The following is a 27124-nucleotide window of genomic DNA, read 5'->3' as shown; positions in this document are numbered from 1 at the left end:
GTTTGACTTTATCAGTACCCTTTGTGATTTCCGAGTTCGTACGAGATAGGATTTGGGGGTTGGGATGAATAAGGACGGAAGTCAATTCGTCACAGGTGAAAGTCAACTGCCTCATGCATGAATAATTCCCGGAGAGAATTTTTGGGACAGAAGGAGAGAGAAAGAGAAGAAACTCTGGCAAGGAAAGCAGCAAACCACAGAAGAGAAAGGAATTAAAAAAGACCCTGCACGTTGTTTACGATTTTTCACATTAGACGCGTTTGCCGTTGGAATCGCGAAATTCTCTCCAAACACCCCCCCCAAAAAAAAAAAAAAAGAAAAAGAAAAGTATCGATTGCCGACTTGCCTCCAGATTTTCGGTTCGCTGTTTGCTCTCATTCTAGCTTGCTTGCTCGTTGCTATTCCACACTTCACCACCCTTACCTCAACCGGGCAGGCAATGGATTTTTGTTAGAAATATGAAAAATATTTCAATAAACTTTTCAATCGAATTTGAATTCCATTGAATTTATTCGATCTGTTTTTATTCTTTTATTTTATTTTTTTCCAATTGTTTTTTATTGAAGCTACTTGTGCCGAGATTTCTTGCTCATGAAAATGGATCTTAGAGGACCACTGGTAGTTGGTATATTCGTTTTTGAATTTTGTTGGTTTGCATACGGCAATTTGGTGTTTCCGGTCCACCACAAGTTCAAAGGCCAGGAAAATAGTTTGAGTGCAATGAAAGCTCATGATGTTCGTCGTCGAGGTAGATATCTCTCTGCGGTGGATCTGAACCTTGGCGGCAATGGGCAACCTTCCGAAACAGGGTTTGCTTCTTAATCGATTCTCTCTCTCTCTCTCTCGCTCTATGCGCAAAGGTCATATCTGGAGCTGGTTCTTTTTTATTTTCCCTATCTGCTTGGTTTAATTGGCTGCAAAGATCCTATATTTTTCTCTTTTTACTTCGATTAAGTACGTGTAGACTCATCCTTCATCTCGCATATAGGGGTCTTAATTCATACGTCTGTTTCTGATCTTAGAAAAGATTTTGTTGAGATGGGTTGGCCTCATACACTAATTCCAACTATCCTTGTTGGGGGACGGATGGATCCGTGAAAACAATATTGTGTACTAATTTGGTGATTTCATTTTTTGCGGAAAACTATTGTCATCATGATGTGGATGCTCATTTGATTATAGGCTGTACTATACGAAACTTGGGCTCGGGTCTCCTCCAAAGGACTACTACGTGCAAGTTGATACCGGAAGTGACATCCTATGGGTTAATTGTGTTGACTGCGTGACATGTCCGAGGACAAGTGATCTTGGAGTATGTATCTACATTCCACTCTTTCCAATTTTTTGGTTGAACGAAAGCACTATGGTGTTGTATGACATTTAATGCATGCTTCTTCAGACCTCAGATTGACATTCTTAAAATCACATACGTTTTCAAATTATGTTGAACCCTTTTCGAAGTGGTATGGCTGTATTACAGATAGAGTTGACACTATACGACCCTAAGGTCTCCAAGACTTCAGATTTGGTTTCATGTGCGGAAGATTTTTGCTCTGACACATATGATGGTCCAATTGCTGGTTGCAAGCCTGATGTGGTCTGTCCATATAGTGTAACTTATGGAGATGGAAGCTCCACAACTGGGTACTTTGTGAAGGATTATCTTACATTTAACCAGGTCAATGGTAATCTTCATAGTTCTCCAGCAAATAGCACAGTGATTTTTGGGTGAGAACCAGAGAAGTATTATCCATTAGAGTCGTACTATGTTGACATCTGACAGCTGTTTTTAGTCTTCAATTATGTCTTGTGCAATGTCATTCAATTCTATTATTAGTTCTCATTCTTGCTTCTCATAGGGGAATTGATGTTATTTCTGAATGGTTATTTGAATTAATTGCTTTATATTTTGTGGATAACTTCCTGTTGTAATTACTTGACTGCTTTGTCTAGATTTCTTGGGGGGTATTTTGAATTCTGCGTTTATTTTTACTTCACTTTTCTTGCTTGTCTTTGAGTCCTTTTTTTTTTAATTGTTTATTGCTGTATAGCAAAACTCCTTTTGGATCACTCATTTCTTAATAACTGGAGGCAATGACATGAACCCAAGTCAGGCTGTGTAAAATAATGTTTTGTGTGCATAGTTTTTTACATCCTTACTAATTCTGTTGACGCCAATTTCAAACTCCCTCACATGCTTCTAGAGACTTCTCTTACTGAAATCTGCTCATGTTCTGCTCAAAAACACTTCCAACCTCCCATTTAACATGCACACGATCTTCCTATACAATTTTTCCTCCTTTGTCTTCCACTTTAGTTGACCCAACCCTCATATACTATGTTTTCCTCGTAGCTGTTCCTTTTATAACTGGGAGCTTTAATCTGTTTATTTTTTAATGTCACAACACACTTAGCTCCGTAAAGGTCAATATTATATCTGGATGCTTTTCTAGACGTATTCTGACTTCTGAGGTTTTGTTTTCCTGATAGGTGCGGTGCTAAACAATCTGGGGCATTGGGGTCAACTAATGAAGCTCTTGATGGAATACTTGGTTTTGGTCAAGCAAATTCGTCTGTGCTTTCACAACTTGCTGCATCTAGGAAGGTGAAAAAAATATTTTCACACTGCCTTGACAATATTCATGGAGGTGGAATCTTTGCCCTAGGGGAAGTGGTGGAGCCAAAAGTCAATACAACACCTTTGGTTTCTGGACAGTATGTGTAGTATGTTGTCTTTTGTTTTTTTTCCCCATTGCCATGAAGTTTGATCAATAGGATGTCATTAATTGATGATGGTAATATGGTATCCCTCAATAAGAACTATCACCATTTCCGCCTATGCTTTTCCAACCATTTTCATAGCCTTGTGTCCCTTTAGCCCTACTACTGAAGTCATAGGCAGCTTCACTACAGCCATCCCTTTAACCCCTTCTGTAATTGGTTCTGTTGATTCCTCCTCCTCTGTTTCTGTAAGCTCCTCCCCTTTAGCCACCATCATGTGAATTTGCTTGTTCTTACACTTTTTTTATTTGGGCCAACCAAATTTCTCCTCACACTTGAAACACTATTCTAACTCTCTTCTCCTATTCATTTAAGCCTTAGACGACCTCTTTCTAGTGGTGTCACTACCAACGCTGCTAGTTGGAGTAGTTATTGGGATGGTAATCTTTCTTTAGGTGCTCTTGATTTCTTCTCCACTCTTAGTGTCTGTTGTTTTGTTGTTAGCGAAATCCCCCAGTGATTGGGATAATCAGTGCACTCATGCCAAACAGTTTGAGCTGTGGTTTCACCCATGTTTTGCTCCTCCTCTGCTTTTCGCAATCTTGGAGTTGGACTTTCTCTCCTTTATAGCTTTCTGAAGAACTACACTCTTTCTTGGTGACCCTAGTAATTGGAAAGTATGTCTCCAGCATGAATAGCTACCCTGCAGGACCCTCTCCCAAAAATAAATAGGGCTTGCATCTTGAAACTTCCTGGCATCATTCTGCTCAGTGCTGTTTTTCCTATCCTCCTCAGTTTCACCTGCTTGTGTCAACTAGTCTGGTCCTGTTGGCATGTTCTGAGGCTTTGTCTCACATGCTAGTTAGCAGCATTGAAGGTAGTTTGAAAACTGCCCAACTGCTCTTGTAGCTCAATGTTGAAAGTTTGACTGTTACGACCTCGTCAGAGTGCTCTTCTTGCTTCCTTCAAATCTCTTTGACCGTATGCTCAGAATTTTTGACTCTTCCATCTGATCATTGACCATATCCAATAAATGGCATCCGTGATACCAATACCAATTGATGAATTTCCAACACTAGAATTATATTTAATGCAAAATACTTGTCTTTGGTGAAAAAAGGGAGACGATGTTGTGATCAAAAAGCTCACACGTTAATGATGAAGTAAAAAACAGTAAGTGAAATCACACTCTTACACAATAAGCACAGTAGTAGCAGGAAAACACTGAAAGCAGAAAGAAAAAAATGGAAAGAAGAAACCTCCCCCTCCCTCTACCTAGATCCAGTGTCCAAAAGACCAGGTACTCTCCCTCACAATATCACACTCTGGCTTTCATCACTTACACCTCCGTTATGTCTCATATACCATCAAATCCACTGACAAGGTTATTAGCCTTGTCAGACCTTACCTTTTTGTGCCCCCATTCCTTGGCTGGTTCATCCACTTGTTAGGCTAGACCTCTCTTCTTTCAAATAGATGTCTCAAGAGTGTCCCTTCTTGAGAGTCCATTTTGCCTCTCTTGCTATATATCCCTCTTGTAATGTCCGCCTTGACATTACTAGAGCACATCACAATACTCTATCATGGTAATTAGGATTAAATAAATCCTTAGCTTAGATTGCCATGATAGTAAAGGATTAAACTTGAATCATCTATAAAAACATTCATAAAGTTTTGGATTTCAAGAAAACCCTTTCGAAGATGTTTGAGCTCAAACATGTGATAAAATAATGTATAAAATCAATACGGAAGCATGGCAATCAAGTATAAGGATGAAAATATCAAAATGGGGGCAAAATGGACAATCCACCTATTTATGGACAATCCATCATGGAGCAGACATTGTCATGACAGCACCTCGGAATGAACTTCCTACGTGCACTGTTTTCTCATCTGACGTTCGATTTAAGTAATTTAAGTGTCATCACATAGCTAATTGAACTACCTAACTAATGGCACTAGTTTGACATACACCATTTAAACGACATTTGAGTAGAAAATGATCACTTTTCCTTTTACAACAAGCCCAAAGGTGCCAAAAGCCCAAACAACACTTGAATCACATCGTAAGGACCAATATACACTTGATGAATCCATCACACAATCAATCAAACATACCAAGCATATTTTGATCATCCAAACCCCATACTTTGCATAAAAAGGGAGGTATAGCATCATCATTCATTATATGATATCACATTAGCCACAATCCACCAAGAACATATTAAGTAATATCTATCATGTATTTTCACTGGTATTTTAGCTTCTCACAGAAGCTTAATCACAATTACAACAATCTAGGCCAAAATGCAACAAAATGACATAAATGGATTCATGCAAGTGCAACTAAAATAATGTTTGTCCTAAGTCGGCAATTATAGCACATATATTCATGTTTACACATTAATGAAAATAAGTGTATTACAGAGGAAGTAGCTTGCCTGCTCCCTGCCTGTACTGCCTTCCCCTTTGTCCTTAGAAGAGCCTTCACTAGTAAAATGGTAATCACGGGGGTGAGAACAATGTGTTAGTAACTAAGTAATTTAATCTATCTATAAGCAAGTTAGGAAAGTAAATGAGCATGCAAAGTGGGCTGTAAAATAGTTAGTTGATCAAGAAGGCATACAAGCACATATTCATATTCATACACTGCATGATTTTCACACTAGCCTTATCTCCTTTGCGTTATCTCTAACCAAATCTAGGGGTTAAAAATTCAACAGGATCAAGTCTATGTGAGTAGACCGGTCCAAACTTACCAATTATGGGAAACAGCTCGGCCAAAGGTGGTTTACACCTATTCTCGGACCACAAATTCTCTCTTTTCAAATATTTGAGGTGTCATATGCCTAATCCACCACTCATGATAGTATTGAGACTTTCATACAAGAAAAACTGAACACTAGGGCCACCCATGGTGTCGATAAGTACCATATAAATTTATAAAACTATCCCCCCAAGGTGAGCTCTCATCCTCTCATTATATGATCATACCATCACACAATGCAACATAACATATTTTCTCAATGTATTAATATTCACATTTTATAACATCATTTTCAAGATCAACTATGAACATTATCAGCATATGAAACCATTTCCACAACTACTTATATATATAGCTTTTCAAATCATTCCCACTTCACATAAGTTTTTTCTAAAACCATAAATGTGCTTCTATATGTGTAATTACATATTAAAACAACATATTAATATTTCACAAAACTCACAAACATCTAAACAAGTGAGTATAAATATTAGATCATCCAGTTACTTCAATTTTTTTGTCACCAAAAATGGTTACCCGTGGAAATTACACACTTCTCTAGCTTCTAATTGCTTAAAGGGTATCTGAGCAACAATAATCTACATTATTAAACACTAATCATCAATTTCCAATTTTAACATACAGACTCTTAAGCTATTATTATCTACCTACACCCTCTAACTTCTATCGTTAGCATGATCAAAACTCCAACAACCTTCTATTAGCTCCATTTATCTTCCATAAATTCAAAATCACTAAATTATGGTCTAAATTGCTCCCAAAATCCCATTTTTAGCCTAGGGTTTGTGTAAACCCTTGAGCCCATCACTAGAACATAATGAAACCACTAACCCTTAGTATAGAAACTCAAATTGACTCCCATTTGTTTAGATAAACCTAATGGGTTCAGTCGAAACCCAACAAAAGATGAAAGAAGAACTCCAACTCCCAAACTTCAGAAAATTTGCATGAGAGTTAAGAAGGAGTGATTAGCAAGCTTACCTAAATGTTGATCTAGCTCAAATCACCTCTAGAAGCTCCCCTAGCAGCCCCTAAGTTGTGCTCCCTTCGTTCTCTCTATCTCCTATTTTCTTTTCTTTGTTTTTGGAACTGACTTGTGGCAGATTTATTCAAAATCTGTCCTGTCTGCTGCAGTGCAAGGTGCATCTGCTGCGGCAAATGGCTTAGTATGCCCCATCTGAATTTGGGTCCTGATCTTGGGCTTGGTTAGCCCAATACCATCCTAGCCCAATCCTAAGGCTATCTAACATTCCAACAAGTACATCAGTGTTCCAGAAATGCAATTAACTCACTTATTATTCTAATTGACTGTTTTATCCTGTCATATTACATCAATTCCAAATATCAAAATTTGGGATGTTACCCCCCCTTCAAAAAGCCTGCGATTCTCATCTATACTCATTATTTAGGCCATTTGGAAAACTAATGCACTTATAAGCTCTGAAGTCATGCAACAACACTGAAAGTTTATCTCTATTTTTATCTTTCTTTCATTTTTCTCTATTATAATGTATATATTGAGTTCAGGTACTGGATTTAGAATGATGTCATGACTGTCTTGTGTCTACTATTATAGGGCACACTACAATGTGAATTTGAAGGATATCGAGGTTGATAGGGAAGTTTTACAGCTTCCCACTGACATATTCGATTCTGGAAATGGGAGGGGAACAGTTATAGATAGTGGCACAACTTTGGCATATCTTCCTGATACAGTTTATGACCAACTAATGACCAAGGTAATTGTACCTTTTAAGCTTTGATTGAATCAATTATTTTACTTTGAGACTCATGATTGTTCTTAACATTAGGTTATGGCTCAACAGCCTGGACTGAAACTACATCTGGTTGAGGATCAGTTTACTTGTTTTCAGTATACGGGAAAGTACGATACTAATCTTTGCCACTTCCTCTCGCTTCATGTGGAAAGTTAAGAAATTACTATATTTTCCACTTATTTTTTTTGCAGCTTTAGTTACTATATGTAGATATTAAGGTGTATTGTCTCTTTCTTTTTCCCTGATCATTGTTGGTTTCCTTGAGACAAAGGATATAGGGTGAATTATTGGATAAACTAAGCTTCATTTTCTTGGTCCTTTGGTCCATTGGATGTGTGATGGAACTTTCAAAACCCAGGTTTTATAAATACATGTTGAGCTACTGCCTCCGCTCTGATAATAGAGTGGAAGGAATGACCCTATATAAGTACAGAGAGTAAATCAAAATAAGGAAAAGAAGGTGGCCCCAGAAAGATTCCTGCCTTTGTAGAGGGTCCCAAATTCTCAAAATTCTCCTTAGACTCGCTAGGTTGTATCACAGCAATAAGACTCTCCTCTCAGTTTTCCCCTCCACACGCCCACCTTGCAACTCACATGTAAAAGTTAGTTATTTCTGGGTATTTCCATTTCTGCCCCTCCTGCCTTCTCATGCTCGCCACCCTCCCAGGCACTATTCATTTTCTGTCTTATGTGAAACTTGCTGCTTTTGGTATGGAACTTGCCTTTCTTTCTCACCTATATATGACCCATACCCATGTTGGGTTCCTCACTTTGATGATGTCAGGTTACAATTTGAACAACATTTACTTGAATGTTATGGTTATCAATGATATGATTCTGATATGTAATTATAAATAAGCAGAGTTAAGAATTAGTTACTGGTATATTAGTTGGGATTTAAATATATTCAAATAGGATTTCGATATTATTCTATAATTAGGATTTATACGGGATTTAATAATATTAGTATGATTTGGATAGATTAGGATGTCAAGAGAATATTTAGATAAAATTAGGGTATCTATTAAGATTTATATCTGTTAGGACTTATGCCTATAAATAAGGGCAGCATACCTGATTTGATCTGTGATTCAATAAGACTGGAATTATTCAAATTATTCTCTTACTCTCTATTCCTTTGTCTTCTCTCTCTCTCTCTCCCCCATTTCTCTTTCCCAACCAATTTCCATAGCAGTTTTATCGGAGCTGTCCTTCCTCAGACCAAAGGGGTTGGGGTTTGATATGGAGAAACTTCAGAGTGTGGCTGACAGTTAGAAGAAATAAGGAGGAGGTAGCCTCCTTGTGTGACAACTGATGACTGGGAGGCTGTGAAGGAGGCAAAAAGCTTTGGCCGATCACAAAGAAAATGGGTCTTCCTTACCATCAATCCAAGATATGTATCCAGTGACACGAGAAGGTTCTGTCACTCAAGAAAATGGCGGGTCTTTTTTGACCAGCACCCAAGAAAAATGTGACAGTGTTATCAAAAAGGGCCAAAATCTCTAGGTAGTTGAGAGTGATGTCAACGCCAGTTCCTTCATTCATGGGTCCCAAGATTATTTCAACCAGGATTCGTTACTAACTAGTATTTGCAGTCTATCATCTGCTCTAAGATCTCTACCAATGCTTGTTCTTCAGTCTCAGTCACTATTAGCGGCTACTTTGTCAATGAGGACATATATTTTAGTTTCTTCCTTGCCATCAATGTCCGTTCTTGTTGACTTGGTTCAGATGGAATTTAAGTAGGATGCTTTGGGGTCTGGTTTGATACAATTTTCTGTATAATTGACTGAGGGCAAGAATTTTTTAGGGGAGGGATATTGATATGTGATTGTAAATAAGAGAAGAATTAAGAATTAGTTGCCGTCATAGTTAGGATTTAAATTGGATTTGGATATATTCTATTATTACGACGATTAGATAAGATTTGATTATATTAGTATAATTTGGATAGATTAAAATATTAGAGAATGCCTGTAAACAAGAGGCAATAGCATACCTGATTAAGTTATTTTTAATTATGTTAGTATTCGATTTCTAATAAGAATTGCGTGTTCAAATTTTTCTTTCTTTCAATCTCTCTGATTCTCGTTATCTCTCTCCTTCACACTCTTTCTTAATTAAATTCCATAAAAGATTCAATATACTAGTAAAGTTGTATAGATGGACAAGCAAAACAGATAAGAGTTGTTAGTGACATTCGGCTAAGACAGCAGGGGCCGTTTATAGGTCAAACTATTGACTTGGGGATGAATTAAACTATGTCGTAGAGCAATTTGTTGGCCTGAATTTCATTAATTAGGTTCTCATTGAAGTGCAATCTGAAATTATTTGACACACATGATCTTTATGTGATTTATGTTAACAGACAAAAATTAGGAATTGGAATTTGGAAGCAAGTTCTTGAAAATTTATTCTGCGATCTCACTTCTTGGTGCTTGTCATTCCGTTTTGAGCTTCTCAGTTACTTTATCGTATTTCCTTTCTTTGGCAAGTAACTATTGAGCTTGCTGTATATGGTTACATTCTGAGAATTATCTGATTTTCTTGTTGCAACATATACAAAATAAAAAGTCTGATGAAAAATGATTTTCAAGATTTTTAAAAAAATTGTAGCTGGGCATGGATTGTTGTTTAAATGATGTTCTGGTAAGTGGTAACATTCCGATAGTATAAGTTTTTTCCTTGGTTAATTAGTTCAAGGAGGCAAAATTACTATCCACATTCCAGACCTTTACTTGTCCATTGTTCTCTTGCAGTGTTGATGATGGATTTCCAATTGTCAAGTTTCATTTTGAGGAATCTGTCTCTCTGACAGTTTATCCGCACGACTATCTGTTCCAGATCCGTGTAAGTGGAAACTTATCATTCATGTTTATTCCCCTGTGACAAGGAATGGGCTGATCATGCAAGGGAGCAAGATGCACTTTTTGCATTTAGTACTTGCTGGTGTGTTTAATATATTGTTTAGGGTAATATTCTCCTCCCTAAGAGATGTTTAATTAAATGATTATTATTTCTAATTTTCTATTTTAAGAATGTACCCATAGATCCGCTAAAATAAAAATAAATAAATAAATTAAATAAATAACAATCACACTCATTCTGATGAAAATATAACGATATTGATTTCTTAATATATCAAAGTTTAAGATTAGGGAGAATGACAATTAAGGGTCCTGGAAGAAAATTAATATTAATATAAAATGAGGATCTGAAGCTTTGAAATTTATAACTCAAACGTCTATATTTACAACTTAAAAGTTCTTATTTTACATTAATCTTCTCACAAGGTCTTCAATTGTTACTCTCCCTTAAAATTACCTGATAATAAATAAATTTGGGAAGAAACAGAAAGTATTTTCAAATTATTTTTTTTAAAGAAATTAATCCAATTATAAGATAATAACTAATGATATTTAAGTTCCTTGATACCACGTGTATTGACTACATATCAGTAACGTAAGAATTTCCATGAATTCGATAAAATTTTGAAAATTATGGTAATTTCTTTAAAGGTTATTTTTTTTTTATAAATGAAATAAATCTTATCCTTGAGTTTATGTTGACCAAGACATCTCTCTCGAGACGGGAGAGTAGTTTACTGTTGTTTTTATTGATGTCTTTGGATATGATTTTGTCCTTAATTGTGCCCTAGGTCAATGTATGGTGTGTTGGGTGGCAGAAGAGTGAGGCACAAACTAAGGACGGAAAGGATATGACTCTTCTCGGAGGTACAGTTTAGAATTAAACGTCTCGAACAAATTTTACGCAGTGATTTCTAATATTATTTATTTATTTTGCATTGTTTCTGATTACAGATTTGGTACTTTCAAATAGACTCGTCATATATGATCTAGAAAATATGGCCATTGGATGGACAGAATTCAATTGTGAGTAACGAATCAAGTCACCTTTCATCAAATTCTCATTTTCCTTTATTATGTTATGATTTAATGTGTCCCCATCTACGAATATGCCTAATTAAGTTTATATCCACTTAGATCTTTCTTTGAGTTCTCTTTGACGAGAATCAACATTCACTCTCTGCAGCCCATTGTCACGGCCTTGTGACACCATGCCATGATTGTGAATTTAATAATTTTGTTCGCAGCACTTCATGTTTTATATATAAGTTCATTAATAATTAATTTATATCTGCAAGCATTATAGTTTATTTTCTACCGCCTTAGCAGATTTTTCTCTGAAGACCCCTGGTCAGAATATGCTAATCAAGCCAGTTCGCTTTTGGCTTGTTCATGCAGAATTTAGCTTGAACTAGATCTTTGTTGTAACTCGATCATTGTTTCTCAAACAAATAACAGATAAATCAGCATATTTACTAAACAGGATAGACCAACATGGTCAAATCATGGGGGAAAGAAAGCATGTGAAGTAGCAAATACAAATATGTCAGGAGTATCTGAAATCTCTTGCACATTGTGGAATAAAATAAGCAATATTAATTAGGGTAAACCTATTATTTAATTGAGCTTTGCCAATTGCCAATCATCTTCATTTGCTGTAGCTATCATGTCTCTCGTCTGAAATGATTATTGTTTTTCATGTTTGCGTTTACAAGAATGACCTTTTTAACCTTTTGTTATTGTCCTTTAGGCTCTTCTAGCATTAAAGTGAAGGACGAAACAACTGGAGCAGTGTATACAGTCGGCGCACACAATATTTCCTCAATTTCCGCCTTGTTAATCGGAAGGATATTGACATTCGTTGTATTACTAATGACCATGCTAAATAGTTTATTAACTAGTTTTTAATATGGAGCGATGGCATTCATTTGGTTTGGCTGTATTGTAAGTAGAATTCCCAGAACTTCCGAGCGTTTTTATTCTCTACCCTGCTGGTTCGGTTTAACTGGGTGTTTGTGTTGGGTGACATTGATTTGGTAACTGTAAATCTCAGGAATACAGGCTTGCAATTTTAGTTATTATGATAATTTTTGGATAGATTAGTATTGACAAGGCAGGCTTTACAAAGTTGTCCTCAGAAATTGAACTAGAAAATAAAGAACTGCCAGAAATAGTGCAATCTGGTATGCGTCTCGCTGAAAGCTGTCGTCCCTCTGGAAGAACTGGAAAACATTTCTGATAGCGTCAGGTTAAAACTTAAGAACGAGCTTAGAAAAGTGTGATGAGTTGGTTGATGTAGGAAAAGTCACCTTGGTTGGATCAGGAGATGGATCTGGATCAATCTCTATGTCGCCTTTTTTGGTTGGAAGGCGATTACTCATGTCTTTGGCGATATCTAGAAAATCTTTTCCAGATTCAACGGCAGCAAAAAGCGCACGGGATGTCCAGAAAAATACCTGAGCAACAGCGGGCGAAGCAGATAAATCCCAGAATTCTTCATGCTCAATGACTTGACCACTAATTTGGTTAAGAGTAAATTGGGAAGTAACCCTTAGTATCAGATCCCCCGCCACTCCACCAATTAAAGATTTAGGCTTCCCTCTAATTGTCCACTTGATACAGAGTACACTGGTCGACAGCATCACCATTTCCTGCAAGCTCTGTGACCATGTAACCAACATAAAATTAAAAAGTATTCCGCATCGAAGTTAGTCGGATGTCTCGAGAAAGAACCCAAGACTAACCACAGAGGGATCGTTCAGGGCATCCCTGGCCCATAGCGGTCTTCTGTACTTGTCGCGACCAATAAAGCTCCTCAAAGGATCCTGTAAACTAGGAAGAATCTCAGCAAGCAAAATTATGGGATGCGTGAATGAATTGATGAGAATGGAAATAATCCGTAAAATTAAACAAAGGACCCTGTATTTGACGGAAATAGCCAAAGTTGCAAAAGCTCTGTTATCATCCCGAAGTTCAAGTATATCGCGAGCAAGTTGTCTTGATGTAGATTCCACCAAGGGGCTGCTGATGCACTCGAAGTCATTGCATAGTTCACCGAAGTCGATACCGTCAACAATCTTATCGGCATCATTGGCAACTGCAAGGAAATCGTTACCTACAGTTTTGGCAAGTTGTATTTATTTTTATTTTTTTCGGTTAAGAATGGCCAGTCTTTTTTTTTTTTTTTAATAGAGAGAGAGAGAATAAAGGAAAGAGTGGCGAAACCTCGCAATAAAAAAGAGTGATTATGATTATGAGAGAGGAAAGAGGGAGCCCTGCAGATCTTGGAGATGGAAGGGGTGGCAGAGGACGGCGACACAACAAGAAAGAGGGGCAGACATTTCTGCTCATTCCGCGGCCTGACTTGTGACTCACGGCCAGAGATCTCTCTTGTTTGGATTACGTTTACCCCAAGTCCAGAACTAGAGGCTCTCTTTTTTCCCGCGCCTTCACTTGATTGCGCATCAAATAGTGCCCCTAAATTCTAAAGTTTTGATCCATTCATTTCATTAAAACTAAGGCTTCGTTTGGTAGGTGGGAAGAGGGGAAAAAATGACCTATTATCGCGTTGGGAAAATTGCATTCAGGGCTCTTAGAAGTAAGAAATTTGCAGATAATGGCGTTCGGTATATAGGAATGACCATTTCCAATAGAATGGTCCATTACTTTAAATGAGATAATTCCCAAACGAATACAATCTATTTCTTGGGAATAAATTTTTATTGACAAAAATATTCTTAGTTAATTATTTTATGAACACAACTACCCTATCATTTTTGCCTTAATTTCACGAGTCTATCCCTCCAACTTTTGCATCTCCCTTTGACGCCTTTTCCATAGCTGTTCTCTATGTAAGATATTAGAAAAATTAACCCTAATTAACTAAGTTAAACGAGGTCAAAGAGCTAATGGATATTTTAAATAGTGATGTCAGCCCTAAAATTGAGTCTGGGGCAAAGTTGGACTGCCCAAACCATAAAATGGGAAAAAAATAAAGAAAAATAACTCTGTGTCACATGTCATGATACACTAGTCATCAAAACTTGATTCAAGTTTTTTTGTACCACATGTCATGGTGATGGTCGCATTTTTACAAAAATAAAAACACGAAACAAATGGAAAGTCAGAGAAAAAAAAGGGAAAAGAAAGAGGAACTCAAGAGCTCTATTAGGGTACAAATTGAGTCATCATTGAGGAGGTATGTGAAACTTTAAATATTAGAGATAAGTTTTCTAAACCTAAATCCTCCTTCCTCTTCCATTTTTCTTAAGCTTGGAAGTTAAGATTTGCTATGGAAGCTAATTTTTGGACTTATAAGGCTATAAGTCCAAATTTATTAACTTAAATATAATTAATAAAAGTGATTTAATTAATATAAACCTAGTATTTATGGCTTTACTCATTTTGAGTAGTTGGAAGGGAGCCATAAATGCACAAAAAATCCACAATAAATGTGGTAGTTGGAATAATGTAATATCATTAATGATTGGTCGGGAGTACAATAAGGTTAATGTGAGTTAATGAACCTAATATATATATTTAAAAGTGAGAGATTATGATTTTGAGAGTTTGAAAGTGTTAAGTTTGATATTGAAAATTATCCTAATAAGGACATTGATGATTGTTAATATAATTAAATGTAGATTAGTCATAATTTGAACTGTTCAAGTTTTGTAAAGCTTTAAAAGTGTGTATTTAAGGGGTAAATCTTTGACTCTTTAAAGATTTGAGATAATTGGAGAAATCTTTCTTACATTTTGGTATGTTAATTAATTTCAAAACTTGTAACTATTTTTGAAATGTGTGAAATTTCCCAATGCAAGTATGGTGTGTGACATTTTAATAGTCATATATCAATGTTGGCTTATAAACTTGTTTAAGAGTTGATTGTGTTTTGAACTTGTGATATGAAGTAATGTGGTACAATGATTAATTGTTGCTATGTTAACTTAGCCATATGTGTGATTAAATCATGAAATATTAAATGATTAGTATTGTAAATTGTGAATAGGAACTGTAATGAATAATGGGAAAATCGTGATTATGTATGAGAGTATGACAAAGTGGAATTTAATGATGAATTGTGACGTGAGGCTGTGATTATCATGTGATGGTATGATGAGTGCTATGATTATTTTAGGCATGCCCACATTGTGGAAATATATGCATGTTATGAGATGCTGTATTTGAGCATTACATAATTATGTGAGGAGTCTGCCTAAAAGAGGAGTAATGAATTGAAAATCCACATAGTTTGGTCATCACTTGAAGCTAGATGGCTTGCCTAAATATGTTAACATTTATTGCTTCATTTGTTTGACAAGTGACTATCCCATTATATTTGGAGGGACTTGATGTAAGATCATCCTTACTAATTTACAATTAACACAAAATTCAAGACAATTATTGAACTAATCTAATTAGATTACCAAGTTTGTAATTTTGTAAGAATAGAATCCCAAATTTTTATAATTTAAAAATAGTTAAAAGGTCATTTAATAAACTCAAATTAGAATAAAATACCATTACATAAGCATATGATACCTTTTTGGAGTGACATGGACTCAAAATTGGTTGAAAATACTAAGGAGTGAAAAATAGAGGAGAAACGAGATACGTTGAAAGTTCATCTTAAAAACTATCATTTAACAACTCAATTGTTGTAAAATGTGCAATGTGCCATGCATGGCCGAAACGTGTCACGGCGCACCTTCGTATTTTGATGTAATAAGCTTTTCTTTTTAAATTTAAATACAAATACTTTGTTATAAAAATATATCTCATATTTTCATAAATTATTTTACTCAGAATTGTGATTTGTAAAAGTATATATATTGAAATATTTTACAAGTTTGAAAATTTGATAATCCTTATGTATTAGGCATACATTTAGCTTGGTTTTAAAATTATTTGTGAATTAGTAAGGATTACTTTATATCCAGCCGCAAACTCTCTTTTCCATTGCTGTCCAACCTTCTTCTCGATTGACTCTTTGTTGTCTAGCCTTCTTCCCGTAGACCCAATATTTGTCCGAGAACGACTACAAAAAGCTAGGGGTGAGGGAGTTCGATGCAACATCATTGCCATTAATGAAGACTTGACGGATAAGATTAATCGGCGTTGAAGGTGATAGCGGTTACAAAGGCGATAGAATACTGACCGGTTAGAGTACAGAGGAGGGGAGTTTTTGCCTTCAAGGTTCAGCTTTCATGCATCCGGATCTTTCCCTTCAGCGATTTACATCTATGAGCACACATTTTCGATTAAGCTAGAATTGACAATGTGCAGATGTTCGGCTGAGCTAATATGTACGGCTTCTTCTTTACAAATAATTTTAAGTTCTTATTATCAATCTATTAACAATTTCAATGTTCAATGCAAGTAAATAAATTTTCAATATTTTCGATTGGTTTATCATATGCAAACTTGTCTTTATCGTTTTCGATGATGCTCCCTCTTGTATCTTGGCCAAAGTATTTATCTAGTAGATCTCGTGGATTTGGTTGATCACCACACCCCAATTGCCAAAGCTTTGCTTGAATTTGTTTTTGTTTCTCTGATATTGAATTCTTGATCGTTGATGAAAGTTTGTTATAATTTGTAAGATTGTTGATGATGATGGTTTGGATTAAAATTGTCATAATGATTTTTGAAAGTTCGATAGATAGTTTTCCAGGTTATTCAACTAGCCAGATGGTAGTTTAGCTTCAAGGTAGTCTAGTCTTTTATCATTATATTATATTAAATAAAAAATTATATTGCCATACATGTTTTTTAAATCCATTTCTACTCTTATTCTCATTTCTCTTCCAATCTCAAAGAAATTATTTCATCGTACTGAATGGAGATCCAAAGGTTAAAATATATTTTTAATCTTTTAACTTTATAAATTTTTTTATTTTCATCATTTAATTTTACAAGTTTTTTTCAATCCTTTAATTATGATATGTTAGTTTCATTAACAAAATTTTTTGACAAAATTTTTAAATATTAAATTTTTTTTATTTTTTAAATAATAAAATTGACATAAAAAATAATCATTTAAGACTAAAAATTAAAAAATTGAAAGATAATTTATAAAATTAACAAATTAAACTAAAACCTTATATAAAATTAAAGAATAAAAATACACTTTAACCAAACTTTATATCATAAAAAAATTTCATGACTTCATCATTATTAAGTGTTAAAATACACTTCTATCTATCCAAAAGTTTTCACAAAAGCCAATCAGTATCCTAAATAATTTAAGGATGTGATGTTGCATTAGCATCTATATCTATATAAGTTTGGGATGTCTTATAATAGTAAATAAACAGTGATTTACCAAAAATGCCTCCAGTTTTTTTTTTTTTTTTATCTTGTACTATTATAACACTGTCGGATGGATTGTAGATCCACGTTACCATCTAACTTTCTCATTTTTTAAAAAAAATTGGTACCATCTGGCTTTTTCATTTTTTTTAAAAAAAAGATTTGTTTTGAATCTAACGTTTTCTTTATTTTTTTTCTTTTTATTTTTTAGATGGATACAGTACATACGAAACTTATATTTGAAAATGAGAAAGATATGTTATCTATTTTTATCTTAATTAATGATAACTCTCTTCTATTTTTTAAAACTTATATGAATATTTTTTAGTATGATAGTTATAAAATACAAGTCTTTCTTTTATTTTTAATATTTTATTTTCATCCATCTAACCATTAGTTGATAATTAAGTCACTTATGTTGGACTAAAATATCTCTATTTAAATATAAATGTTGTCCAAAAATCATTAAAATGACCAAAAAATATTTTTTTATTATTTACATGTATTTATTTTGTAACTTTTTAAAAATTAAATATATAAATTGGACAAAAAAGATATTTAAAAATGCAGTGTATGAATTCAATAAAGAGAAAAATAAAATAAAATATTTTTTGATAATTTAGAATAGTTAAACTAGCCTAAATAAACTTAAAAGATAAGAGTGTTAAGAGTCATGTTTAGCTATAAATTTTTTATGTGTTCAAATATTTTAAACATAGTGTGAATTGAAGCTCTAAGAATAATAGAAAGAATGCAATATTTTAATAAATTTAATTTTTTAAAAATTAAAGTAGTGTGATTTAAAAAAGTGTGTGTAAAACCTACCATTAAAAATATGAGTGGGCTTTACATTTATAAATTTTAGAAATTTAAACAAGGTATAAAAAATAATAAGATTTTTATATTTTCAAAGACTATATAAGATTTTATACTTAAAATTGATGGTAAATATAAAATTTTTAGTGAAATAATGGTGTTAGATATACAAAAAAATTTTATATACTCACTCTATTAAAAAATATAAGATATTTTTAATTTTTTTAAGGTATAATCATTGCTGTTTTTTTTCAAAAGTGCTCATATTAAAAAATTACTTTATATTTATTTTAAAGTAAAACACCTATTAAATAAGGGCAAATAGAAAAAAATTAGATTGATTTAAAGACAAGTAACCATTTTATTTAAAGACAAGTAACTATTTTATTAAAGTGAAAGTTAATTAAAAATGCCTTACATTTTTTAAAAGATAGAATATGTATTCATTTTTTTATAAAATACTAAATAAATTAGTTTGTATGACTAATAAATTTAAAATATAAATAAAATTTAAAAGAATATATCAAAAATAGTAATTGTCAGTCAATGATTAAAAAATGAAAACTTAAAAATAAAAGATATATTTGTATTTTATAACTCTTAATGATTAATTTTAAAAAAAATTATATAAATTTTAAAAATAAAAAACATTTATAATTAAGATAAAATAAAAAAATAATATATTTTACTTTAAGAATGTTAAAATATTTTTAATTTAAATTTTTAAAAAGTAAAATATTCCCGCACCTCGCAAGGGCATAAATTTAGTTTTTTAAAATGGTAATTGATGGACCCCACATATTAATGCCACATTCGCAGGATAACTTTTGACCACTGCCACGTCTTCCAACAAGATATCGGCCCACACCCATATTGCAGCCAACACCAACAGCCCAACCTGACAAAGACGAGCAAAAGCAAACATTAGCTTGGACTGGAAGGAAGAAGATCCATCAGCATGAGATGAAAACATCTACTGAGTTGGATAAGGGTGCCATATAGGCACTGAAAGGAGAACCAAAGGTTCTCATAAAGCTCTGCTACTCGAACCCCAAAATCCAAAGACCAGGGATGCTTCTGCAACCAACAGATATCAGCATGGCAAACCAACACAAGACGAACATAAAACCTGGAAAAATAACAAAAGAAAAAAACTAGAACAAAGCCTACAAGACACCCAAAAACCAGAGAAACACCATAAAGAGTAGCCTGAGACAAAAGATACTACTCATTTTATGATATCCACAAGACACCAAAAACATGGCATCAAACAGCAATAAAAAGGGATTAAGAAAAGCAGAAAACCCAGAAGAAGAAAAAAAGGGACAAAAATAAAAGGGAGTAGAGGAAGGTAAATAGGCGAAAAAGAAACAAAACATGGAAGAAAAAAGTAAATAAGATCAAACAAGAAAGGAGATAATAGAGTAGAAGAAGGAAAAACAAATTAAAGAAAACGAAAAACAAAGTCGGTGAAAGAGGAGAATGAAGTCGGTGGGGAAGTGGTGATGAAAAGGGAGGAAAGAAGCAACAGGTGATAAAGAAGAAGATGAAGAAAAGAAGATAAAGGCACAGAAAAAATAGAGGCTTAGAAGAAAGATAACTGCAAGGCAAAGATCTGGAAATCACAAGGATGAAGACGGTGAGATACGACTGCAAAGGAAGGAAAAAGAGAGACGAGGAGCGCTCTCCAGAGAAGAAAATAAAAGGATTAAAAAGATCCTCAAAAAAAAAAGTTAAATAACAATTTAACTTTTAAAATAAAATCTGCTTATTAAATTCTAAATTTACTTTTATATAATGTTTTTTTTTTTATTGATGAGAGTTCTCCAAGGTCCGCTCTCCTTGGGCCATGTCTATAGTTGAAAAGTCAAAAAAGTAAAAGAAAATAAAAGGATTAAAAAATCAACTAGGCTGATCATTTTGATTACGTGGCATCATTGTATAGGTTCATATGACAAATCAAACACCGTTTGTCTTTTCAATTAACTCAAAGCAAAATTATACTCCGTAAAAAAAAAAGTAAAATAATTTTAATTAAATATCACCTCTTAGTAAAATAATTATTTATTTTTAAATTAATTTTATTTTTTATATTTATTTTTATTAAATACTTTATAATAAATATAAAATTATTATCAATAGAGACACTTAAAAAAAATAAAAATTACACATTAAAAAATTAAAAATATTTTATATTTTTGAACATTTAATTTTTTAAAAAATATCTTATATTTTTTTAATGGAGGGAATATGATTTTCTATTAACTCAGCAAAATTATATGATTCTAAAAAATTATTAAAAAAATAATATATTTTTTAATATTTTAGGACACCAATGTAAATACTTTCATGTACTTTAACCCTTAATTTAAATTGCATGGTAGGGAAATTACAATAATTTTGTGTTGCATCATTTTAAACTATAATTTTATAAATTTATTTAAATGCAGATTCAATTCATTTCTTTTGCCAGAAAAATTTTGGAAGTTCAAAAATGAAAGAATTAAATATAATGTTTTATGTTTTCATTGACACCGCTCTCCTATCATTTTTAAATATAAAAAAATAATTAATTTACGCACACATATGCATATGCTCCTTATGTTTTTAAATATACAGAAAAATAGTCAATTCATACAATTTAAAAAGGCTAGTTAAATATAATAATTTTGTCTAAAATTAAAAAATATTAGCCAAAATTATCCTTGTAATTAATTAAACAAATTTGTACGGTGGAAATAAACATTAATTTTATGAGAGAAAAATTGAAAAAAATGATAAATATTTTTTAAAATTTATAATTTTAATTATAAATAAAAACAAAGAAATATATAGTAATTTATTTTATATTTAAAAACAGAGTAGTGTGATTTTTGCAAATAATGGATTGTTCACTTAAATTATTTTTTATTGCTATTGCAATGCAATAAATCATGCCTTGTTATAATTTAATTGAAAATTTCAATGGCATAAATATAACAAATTGATGTTTAAAATCGAATGTTATTGTGACATGAAATGAAGAGTAAGAATAAACAAGTCACTAGTCATTATAAAATACGAGGTCTCGGATTCGAATCTGTATAATGCAAAAAATGAGTTATTTTAATTGAGCTTGACAAATACCCAAATCTCACACACACAAACATATATAGTTATTGTATTGTTACTTCTCTCAAATAGGGATATACGAGTAAATTTTTAAATTATTTGAATCATTGAATGCATTTTTTAAATAACCCTTATTAGATTGCTCAACAAAAAAATTACTGTAAAGGAAGATAAATCATTTAAAGTAAAAGAGTAAATTGATCTTTAAATTATAGTTTAGGAACGTCTGAGATTTTAAACTTATTTTTTGTGTAACGTGAAATATTCCAATCATTTAATTTTGAATTTAAATAAGATTGGAATGAAATTCCTTGGTAATTAGATTTTACTAGATAATTAATTGAATAAATACAGTTTACTCTAAATTGATTTAGAGATATATTTTTTAGAAAAAAGATAAAAAAAATTATAAACTTAGATGAGATGAAGTAAAAGAATTTAAGATAGTGTTTCAATTTAGCGTATTATATAAATAATAGATTTTTTTTATTTAAGAAAAATATATAAACTCACACCAGCCGTTTAGATGTATAAAGTTTTAAAAAAACAAAAAAAAGAAATTAATTAAAAGATGTAAAATAAATAAGTAATAAAAAATAAAAATATATATCAAAACCAGCGCTGGCCATAGCTCATTCTCTTGTTTTCCTTTTTTTATATTTATGGGTTCTAATTAGGAAAAGAAAGACAGAGCTAGATGGATTTTAAATTTTTGAGGTGTTGCCAAATGATTTTTGGGCTATTTAAAGAGCTAAAAATATTACATTAAGAGTTTATATGGCTGATTTTAATTGCTCTAGAGTTAGATTTAATGTTATGAGAGACGGTAAATAATTTTCAACTGATTTATATTCTAAAGGCATGGAAAATTTCTCTAGGTATTAAATATATTTATAAATAAGCCGAAAATAATGATTAAAGGTAAATTTGAGTATAAGAAGTTGATTATTAAATTTATAGAGGAAAAAAAAAGAATAAAAGTTCATAGAAATCAATTTAAGTCGGGAGATAAATAAGTTTAGTGATTTAATGGGCAACGATAGGAACCATGAGAGTTAATTTTTATAGATAAATTATATTATAGATGTATTAATAAATTACATTTATTATTATAAATTTTGGAATAACATTTCAGCTGATAGCATTAAGCGCTCTTGCACTTGTAGTTTTGGTTTGGAGAAGAGGCAACAATAGTTTATACTTAAGTGTATTAGGAAACTGTTGATTTTTATTGTTGTATATCTATGTGTGAACTGTAAAAGAATGGTCGTGCCCATTGAAGACTTGTTTAGTTGCTTGGATCAAAACTGGAACATGTGTTTAAACCTTCTAGCATGCTTGTGCATTTTCTTGAGATGTGTATATTATTTTGATTATTTTCAACTATGTTAGTGTTTTGGATTGGAGTTTGACGATAAATGATTATATATTATTACTCAAATCTTTTCAAGTATATTTGTAAATATTTAAACTTATATAAGAAATATGTTTTGCTCCTTTCAAATATGATTGTGTGTTTTATAATCTTGTAAATGTGATACAGTTGAAAGGGATATGAGGGTGGATATTGTGATTTATGGGAGATATAAAGGGAGGTTATTATTTTATTAAAGTCATGTGGTATATCTTCACTTAGTGCACGATGGATAGTTCTCTATTAATGCCCCTTTTCTTAATTTAAAATTATGTGACATAAGGCACCTCTTTTTAAGAAAGAGAGTCTACCTCTTTAGACAATACACTTTTGATCAAGTATATCTTCAATCTAGACTCTGCCTATCAATATAAGAAGGATAGGAGGGCTATAAAGAGGGTTAGGGCTTGCATCACTTGTTTGATTATTTTAAGGGTTAAACTGTATTTTTTTCTCTATATTTTTTTTTCAAGAAACGCTAAATAACTTATATTAATAAGTGAATCATTTTTCTTTAAGTCACTTTTCATGAGCAAAAATACCCTTTCATTAGTAATTCGTTAACTCTATCATTTTTTGTTAGCCTGGCATGTCCTTTAATACTAATTTATCTTTGAACTCCTTTATTATTAAACTAAAATTTAATAAATATTATTAAAATATTTAATATTTATTAATAAGATGATCTTTTAAAAAAATTAATATTGATAAAGTCTCTTAAATTTTTATGTCATTTTATGTAATATTTTTGGCTAACTAATGTCAAATTAACGGATATTTAGAACTGAAGTATTACTTATTTTTAATTGGTATTTTCATATAATGTAATATATTTTTAATTTTAAAATTAAAAAAATAAGTTACAAATTTAAGAAGATAATATTAATTTTATCTATTTATTTGGAGGTTCATCCCCTCCCTTTTAATGCAAAGTTGCAAAATACCAAAAAAATAAATTTAGATAGTGTAATATTTTGAAAAAGGATCATTTGTTGACAAAAAAATTTATGGAGAATTACTTAAAATATTCAAAGAACTCAATCATTATTAATTTTTTATAAGGTCATTTTTTATAATTTATTTAAAAATATTACTGTTATTATTATTAGGATTAAAGTGCATTTTCTCTCTATACTTTCCTTCGAAAAGCGTTGGACACCCTATATAATAAATGACATTTTTTCCTAAACCATTTTTTAAATGATCAAATATCCAATCTGTTAACGGGATCACTAACGGAGGGAGTTTTTTGCTCCTTTAAAAAATAATTTAAGAAAAAAAATGTCCTACTTATTAGTACAGAGTGCCCAGCACTCCTTAAAAAAAGTATAAGGAGAAAATACATGTTAACCCTCATTTTAAATAAGTGAACTTTCTTATTTACTTGTAAAAACTATATTCTCATAATTGTGAAATTAGTTTGCAAAACGAAATTGCAAAAGTACTTATATATATAAATTGTGAACTAAGTTTGTATTGATTTGTTTGCATAGGTTAGAGTATCTATTTGTTATTGAGATATTAAATCTCATGTGTTTCTTAGAATTTTTAGGTGAGGGTTCTATTGGAGTACAAGAAAAGCCACTAGAAAGTGGGCGATAACTCAATTGTCTTATATCATACTTGTTCAATTTACTTTATTTATTGCCATAATTTAGACTTGAGTATTTAATTTACTATTTTATTAATTTTGGGAACATTTTAATAAATATGGTATTTTGGGTCTTCTACAATTATTTTAAAAGTATTTTTATTGAATCGTGGGCTAGGCGATAATATGTTTATTAAGGTATTTTTTATCTATTTAATTTTTTGAGATTAATTATGGAAATGATTTATAGACTTGAAAGAAAGCCTACGTTGTTTTATTGAGGTCCCATTGTTAACTTAGTGAGTTTTATATAAAATAAGTTATTCCTTATTTATCAAATTGAGGGTGTTACACAGTTACACAATGTTCCCTAAAACTTTAAAAAATAGTACAATCTAATTATTACTATTAAAAAAGTTAATTTTAATTATTAATTAACTAAAGTTGATAGAAAATAATTTCAAAAATCACAAAAAAAAACCAACAAAATTTTCTTTTTTTTCTGTAATTTTTTAGTTATTTTTTTTTCATTTTTATCAACTACCAGTTAAAATTAATTTTTATTAATAATAGGGGTTATGTTAAACAATTTTTAAAAATTGAAGGGGAACATTCAACAAAAAATGAGTTTAGGATCCTAAATGACTCTGGATCTATAATTTAAAAGGTAATTTGCTCTTTTACCTAATCATTTAATAAGGATAAATTTTTTTAAAAATTGCGTTTTGGTAAAAAATTTAATTAGTTAATATTTTAAATTATTTTCTCAATATCTAATGTAGTTATCGGTGGCTTATATTTGAAATTGGTAAAAAGGCATCTTTATATTTTGAAGAAAATGACAAGTAAGAATTCCATAAGACCATTAATTGTAATTAGGGACTCCAAATTATTGAAATTTTAATAATGGACTATGGTGAATTTATAAAATTATTCTCACTTAAAAAAAAACCTATTGAAATTATTGTGATTAATTGAGATTATTATTAATCTTAGTTAGAAAAACTAAGATCTATATTTAAAAATGAGTTATTTTTTAATATGAAATTAAAATTCACTTGTAAACTTTTGAAAAAGATCTATGTATATATGATAGCCATTTGAAAATTTGCCCAAAACACTTTTGAATATGAAACTAATCACTTATGAATTTGCATACTTGTCAATGTATAAATAAATCACTTGAAAAATCAAGAAAAGACACTATTAAAATTACTATCATGAGTTGTGATTATTGTTAATTTTAATTGAAAAAATCAGGATCCAAGTGTTATAGGTTGGGATTACTAAAATTACTATTATATGTTAGAACCATTGCTAATCTCATTTCTCAATGTAAATTCTAGTTTTCTTAACTGAGATTAATAACAATCCTAACTCATAATAGTAATTTGAGTACTCAAAAGTAATTTTATAAACTCATTTATATTTTTAATTATAAATAAAAACCATAATTTATTATTAGAATTTTAATAATTTATAACCTTTTATTATAATTAATAGTCTTATAGAATCCTTAATTGTCATTTCCCCATATACTTTCGCTGCTAGAGTGCGTGCTTACTATTGCAAATTATCCACTCCAGTCCAAGGCACATTCGCCTTCATTTACGCTTTGCTTGTAACAATCAATCACACACAATTACTACGTGTCGGGAATCGGGGGGGGGGGGGGGTCATTAATTTTAAGTTGGCTGATCTAGAATTCCAAATTACTTTTTTCCTTGGATAACGCCCCAGTGGCCAATATCCCTCCAGAAACCAGCCAGCCAAGTCTAGAGATGGCGCCTGCGGTGCAACTTTCGTTGCCAACGAGACGAGCATTACGCTCGAACGGGTATTCTTCCGCAATTTCCTGAATCATGGGACTGTTAGAACTGGGCTCTACGCCACTCCAGCACAACCCCAGTTAAAGCCTGAGGGAGGTGGGAGAAGTGTCTCCTCCTCCTCCTCCTCCTGCGTGAAAAGGAGCGGTTTGGACGTCATAAGCTCGAAGAAAAATTTTCATTTTCAACACTGGGAAAGCTACATTGACAGCGAGCACCACTAAACTTGGGGACATTGGTTAGCTGGATTCTCTTGTTCTCTGGATAAATGTAGTCCTTATGAAGCTGAGGAATGGGCTGCGCTGAATGGTCTTAGATTTGCATGGGACTTGGGATTTAGGAATGTAATGAGAACTTCCGTCTTAAAAATATGATCTTCAGCAATCCTCACTCTATATGACACGACGCCTCAAGGAGTTCTTGAGGATCCGAGTGAAGAAAGAGAGCCCCAGATCTCAAGCCCCTGGGTTGTCCTTTAACTTCTTAGTTTTGGGCTAGGTACCTCTCTTGGATGTTTTGCAATTTTAACTAATTATAATTTATCTCTCAATTTTAACTCTTATAATTCAACCTCTAAAATTTTAACTCAATTATCAATTAATTCTTGAACTTTATCTCTTACAATTTAATATTTAAAATTTTAACATTTAAATATTGATTCTCATATATTAAAAAAATAAAATTATAAAGATTAAAAATATTTTAAACTTTTAATATTCATAATATTTATAAAGATTAAAATGGTTTAATAATTTAAAATATTAATAATTAATTTTAAAATATTTTTAATTTTTAAAATTTTATTTTTTAAAATATAAAGACTAATGCTTAAAAGATTAAAATTTTAAAGACTAAATTATAAGAGATAAAATTCAAAAACTGATTTATAATTTAATCA

General features: G+C 31.8%; 2 protein-coding genes across 6 annotated transcripts; one reads left to right on the top strand and one right to left on the bottom strand.

Annotated features, from left to right (window-relative positions):
* LOC129294143 (aspartic proteinase 36-like) lies at positions 1–12266 on the top strand. Of its 5 annotated transcripts, none has more exons than XM_054932312.1 (11): positions 8–436; positions 567–809; positions 1183–1312; positions 1481–1728; positions 2491–2715; positions 7086–7248; positions 7321–7394; positions 10047–10137; positions 10946–11021; positions 11109–11180; positions 11905–12266. In XM_054932312.1, exons 2-11 carry the CDS (start codon positions 592–594, stop codon positions 12060–12062), a joined length of 1455 nt encoding a protein of 484 aa, XP_054788287.1. In that variant the 5' UTR covers positions 8–436; positions 567–591; the 3' UTR covers positions 12063–12266. The 5 variants fall into 5 exon arrangements, 4 of the variants coding, with proteins under 4 accessions (XP_054788287.1, XP_054788277.1, XP_054788268.1 ...); XM_054932302.1 differs by having other exon boundaries at positions 8–449; XM_054932293.1 differs by having other exon boundaries at positions 8–809.
* Positions 12202–26264, bottom strand: LOC129303000 (uncharacterized). Its single transcript, XM_054941980.1, has 8 exons — positions 26134–26264; positions 19335–19413; positions 19078–19218; positions 13380–13638; positions 13073–13251; positions 12899–12979; positions 12464–12814; positions 12202–12376 (listed from the first exon to the last, which is right to left on the bottom strand). Exons 1-8 carry the CDS (start codon positions 26262–26264, stop codon positions 12275–12277), a joined length of 1323 nt encoding a protein of 440 aa, XP_054797955.1. The 3' UTR covers positions 12202–12274.
* Between the last annotated feature and the right edge of the window lie 860 nt (positions 26265–27124).

Source organism: Prosopis cineraria, unplaced genomic scaffold, assembly GCF_029017545.1.
Source record: "Prosopis cineraria cultivar Desert tree isolate PC_DT_omini unplaced genomic scaffold, ASM2901754v1 PC1, whole genome shotgun sequence".
Classification (NCBI taxonomy): Eukaryota; Viridiplantae; Streptophyta; class Magnoliopsida; order Fabales; family Fabaceae; genus Prosopis; species Prosopis cineraria.
Note: the sequence above shows the minus strand (reverse complement) of the source record. Positions and strands in the feature narration are given on the sequence as shown.

Bases quoted from the DNA above. Each gene is read 5' to 3' on its own strand.
- LOC129303000 (XM_054941980.1), bottom strand. From the start codon at position 26,264: ATGATTCAGGAAATTGCGGAAGAATACCCGTTCGAGCGTAATGCTCGT. The intron at 19,219-19,334 runs GTTCGAGTAGCA...TCTTCCTTCCAG, and splicing joins CCTGGTCTTTGGATTTTGGG to TCCAAGCTAATGTTTGCTTT. The intron at 13,252-13,379 runs GTTTCGCCACTC...ATTTCCTTGCAG, and splicing joins TCACTCTTTTTTATTGCGAG to TTGCCAATGATGCCGATAAG.
- LOC129294143 (XM_054932312.1), top strand. From the start codon at position 592: ATGAAAATGGATCTTAGAGGACCACTGGTAGTTGGTATATTCGTTTTT. The intron at 7,249-7,320 runs GTAATTGTACCT...TCTTAACATTAG, and splicing joins ATGACCAACTAATGACCAAG to GTTATGGCTCAACAGCCTGG. The intron at 10,138-10,945 runs GTAAGTGGAAAC...ATTGTGCCCTAG, and splicing joins ACTATCTGTTCCAGATCCGT to GTCAATGTATGGTGTGTTGG.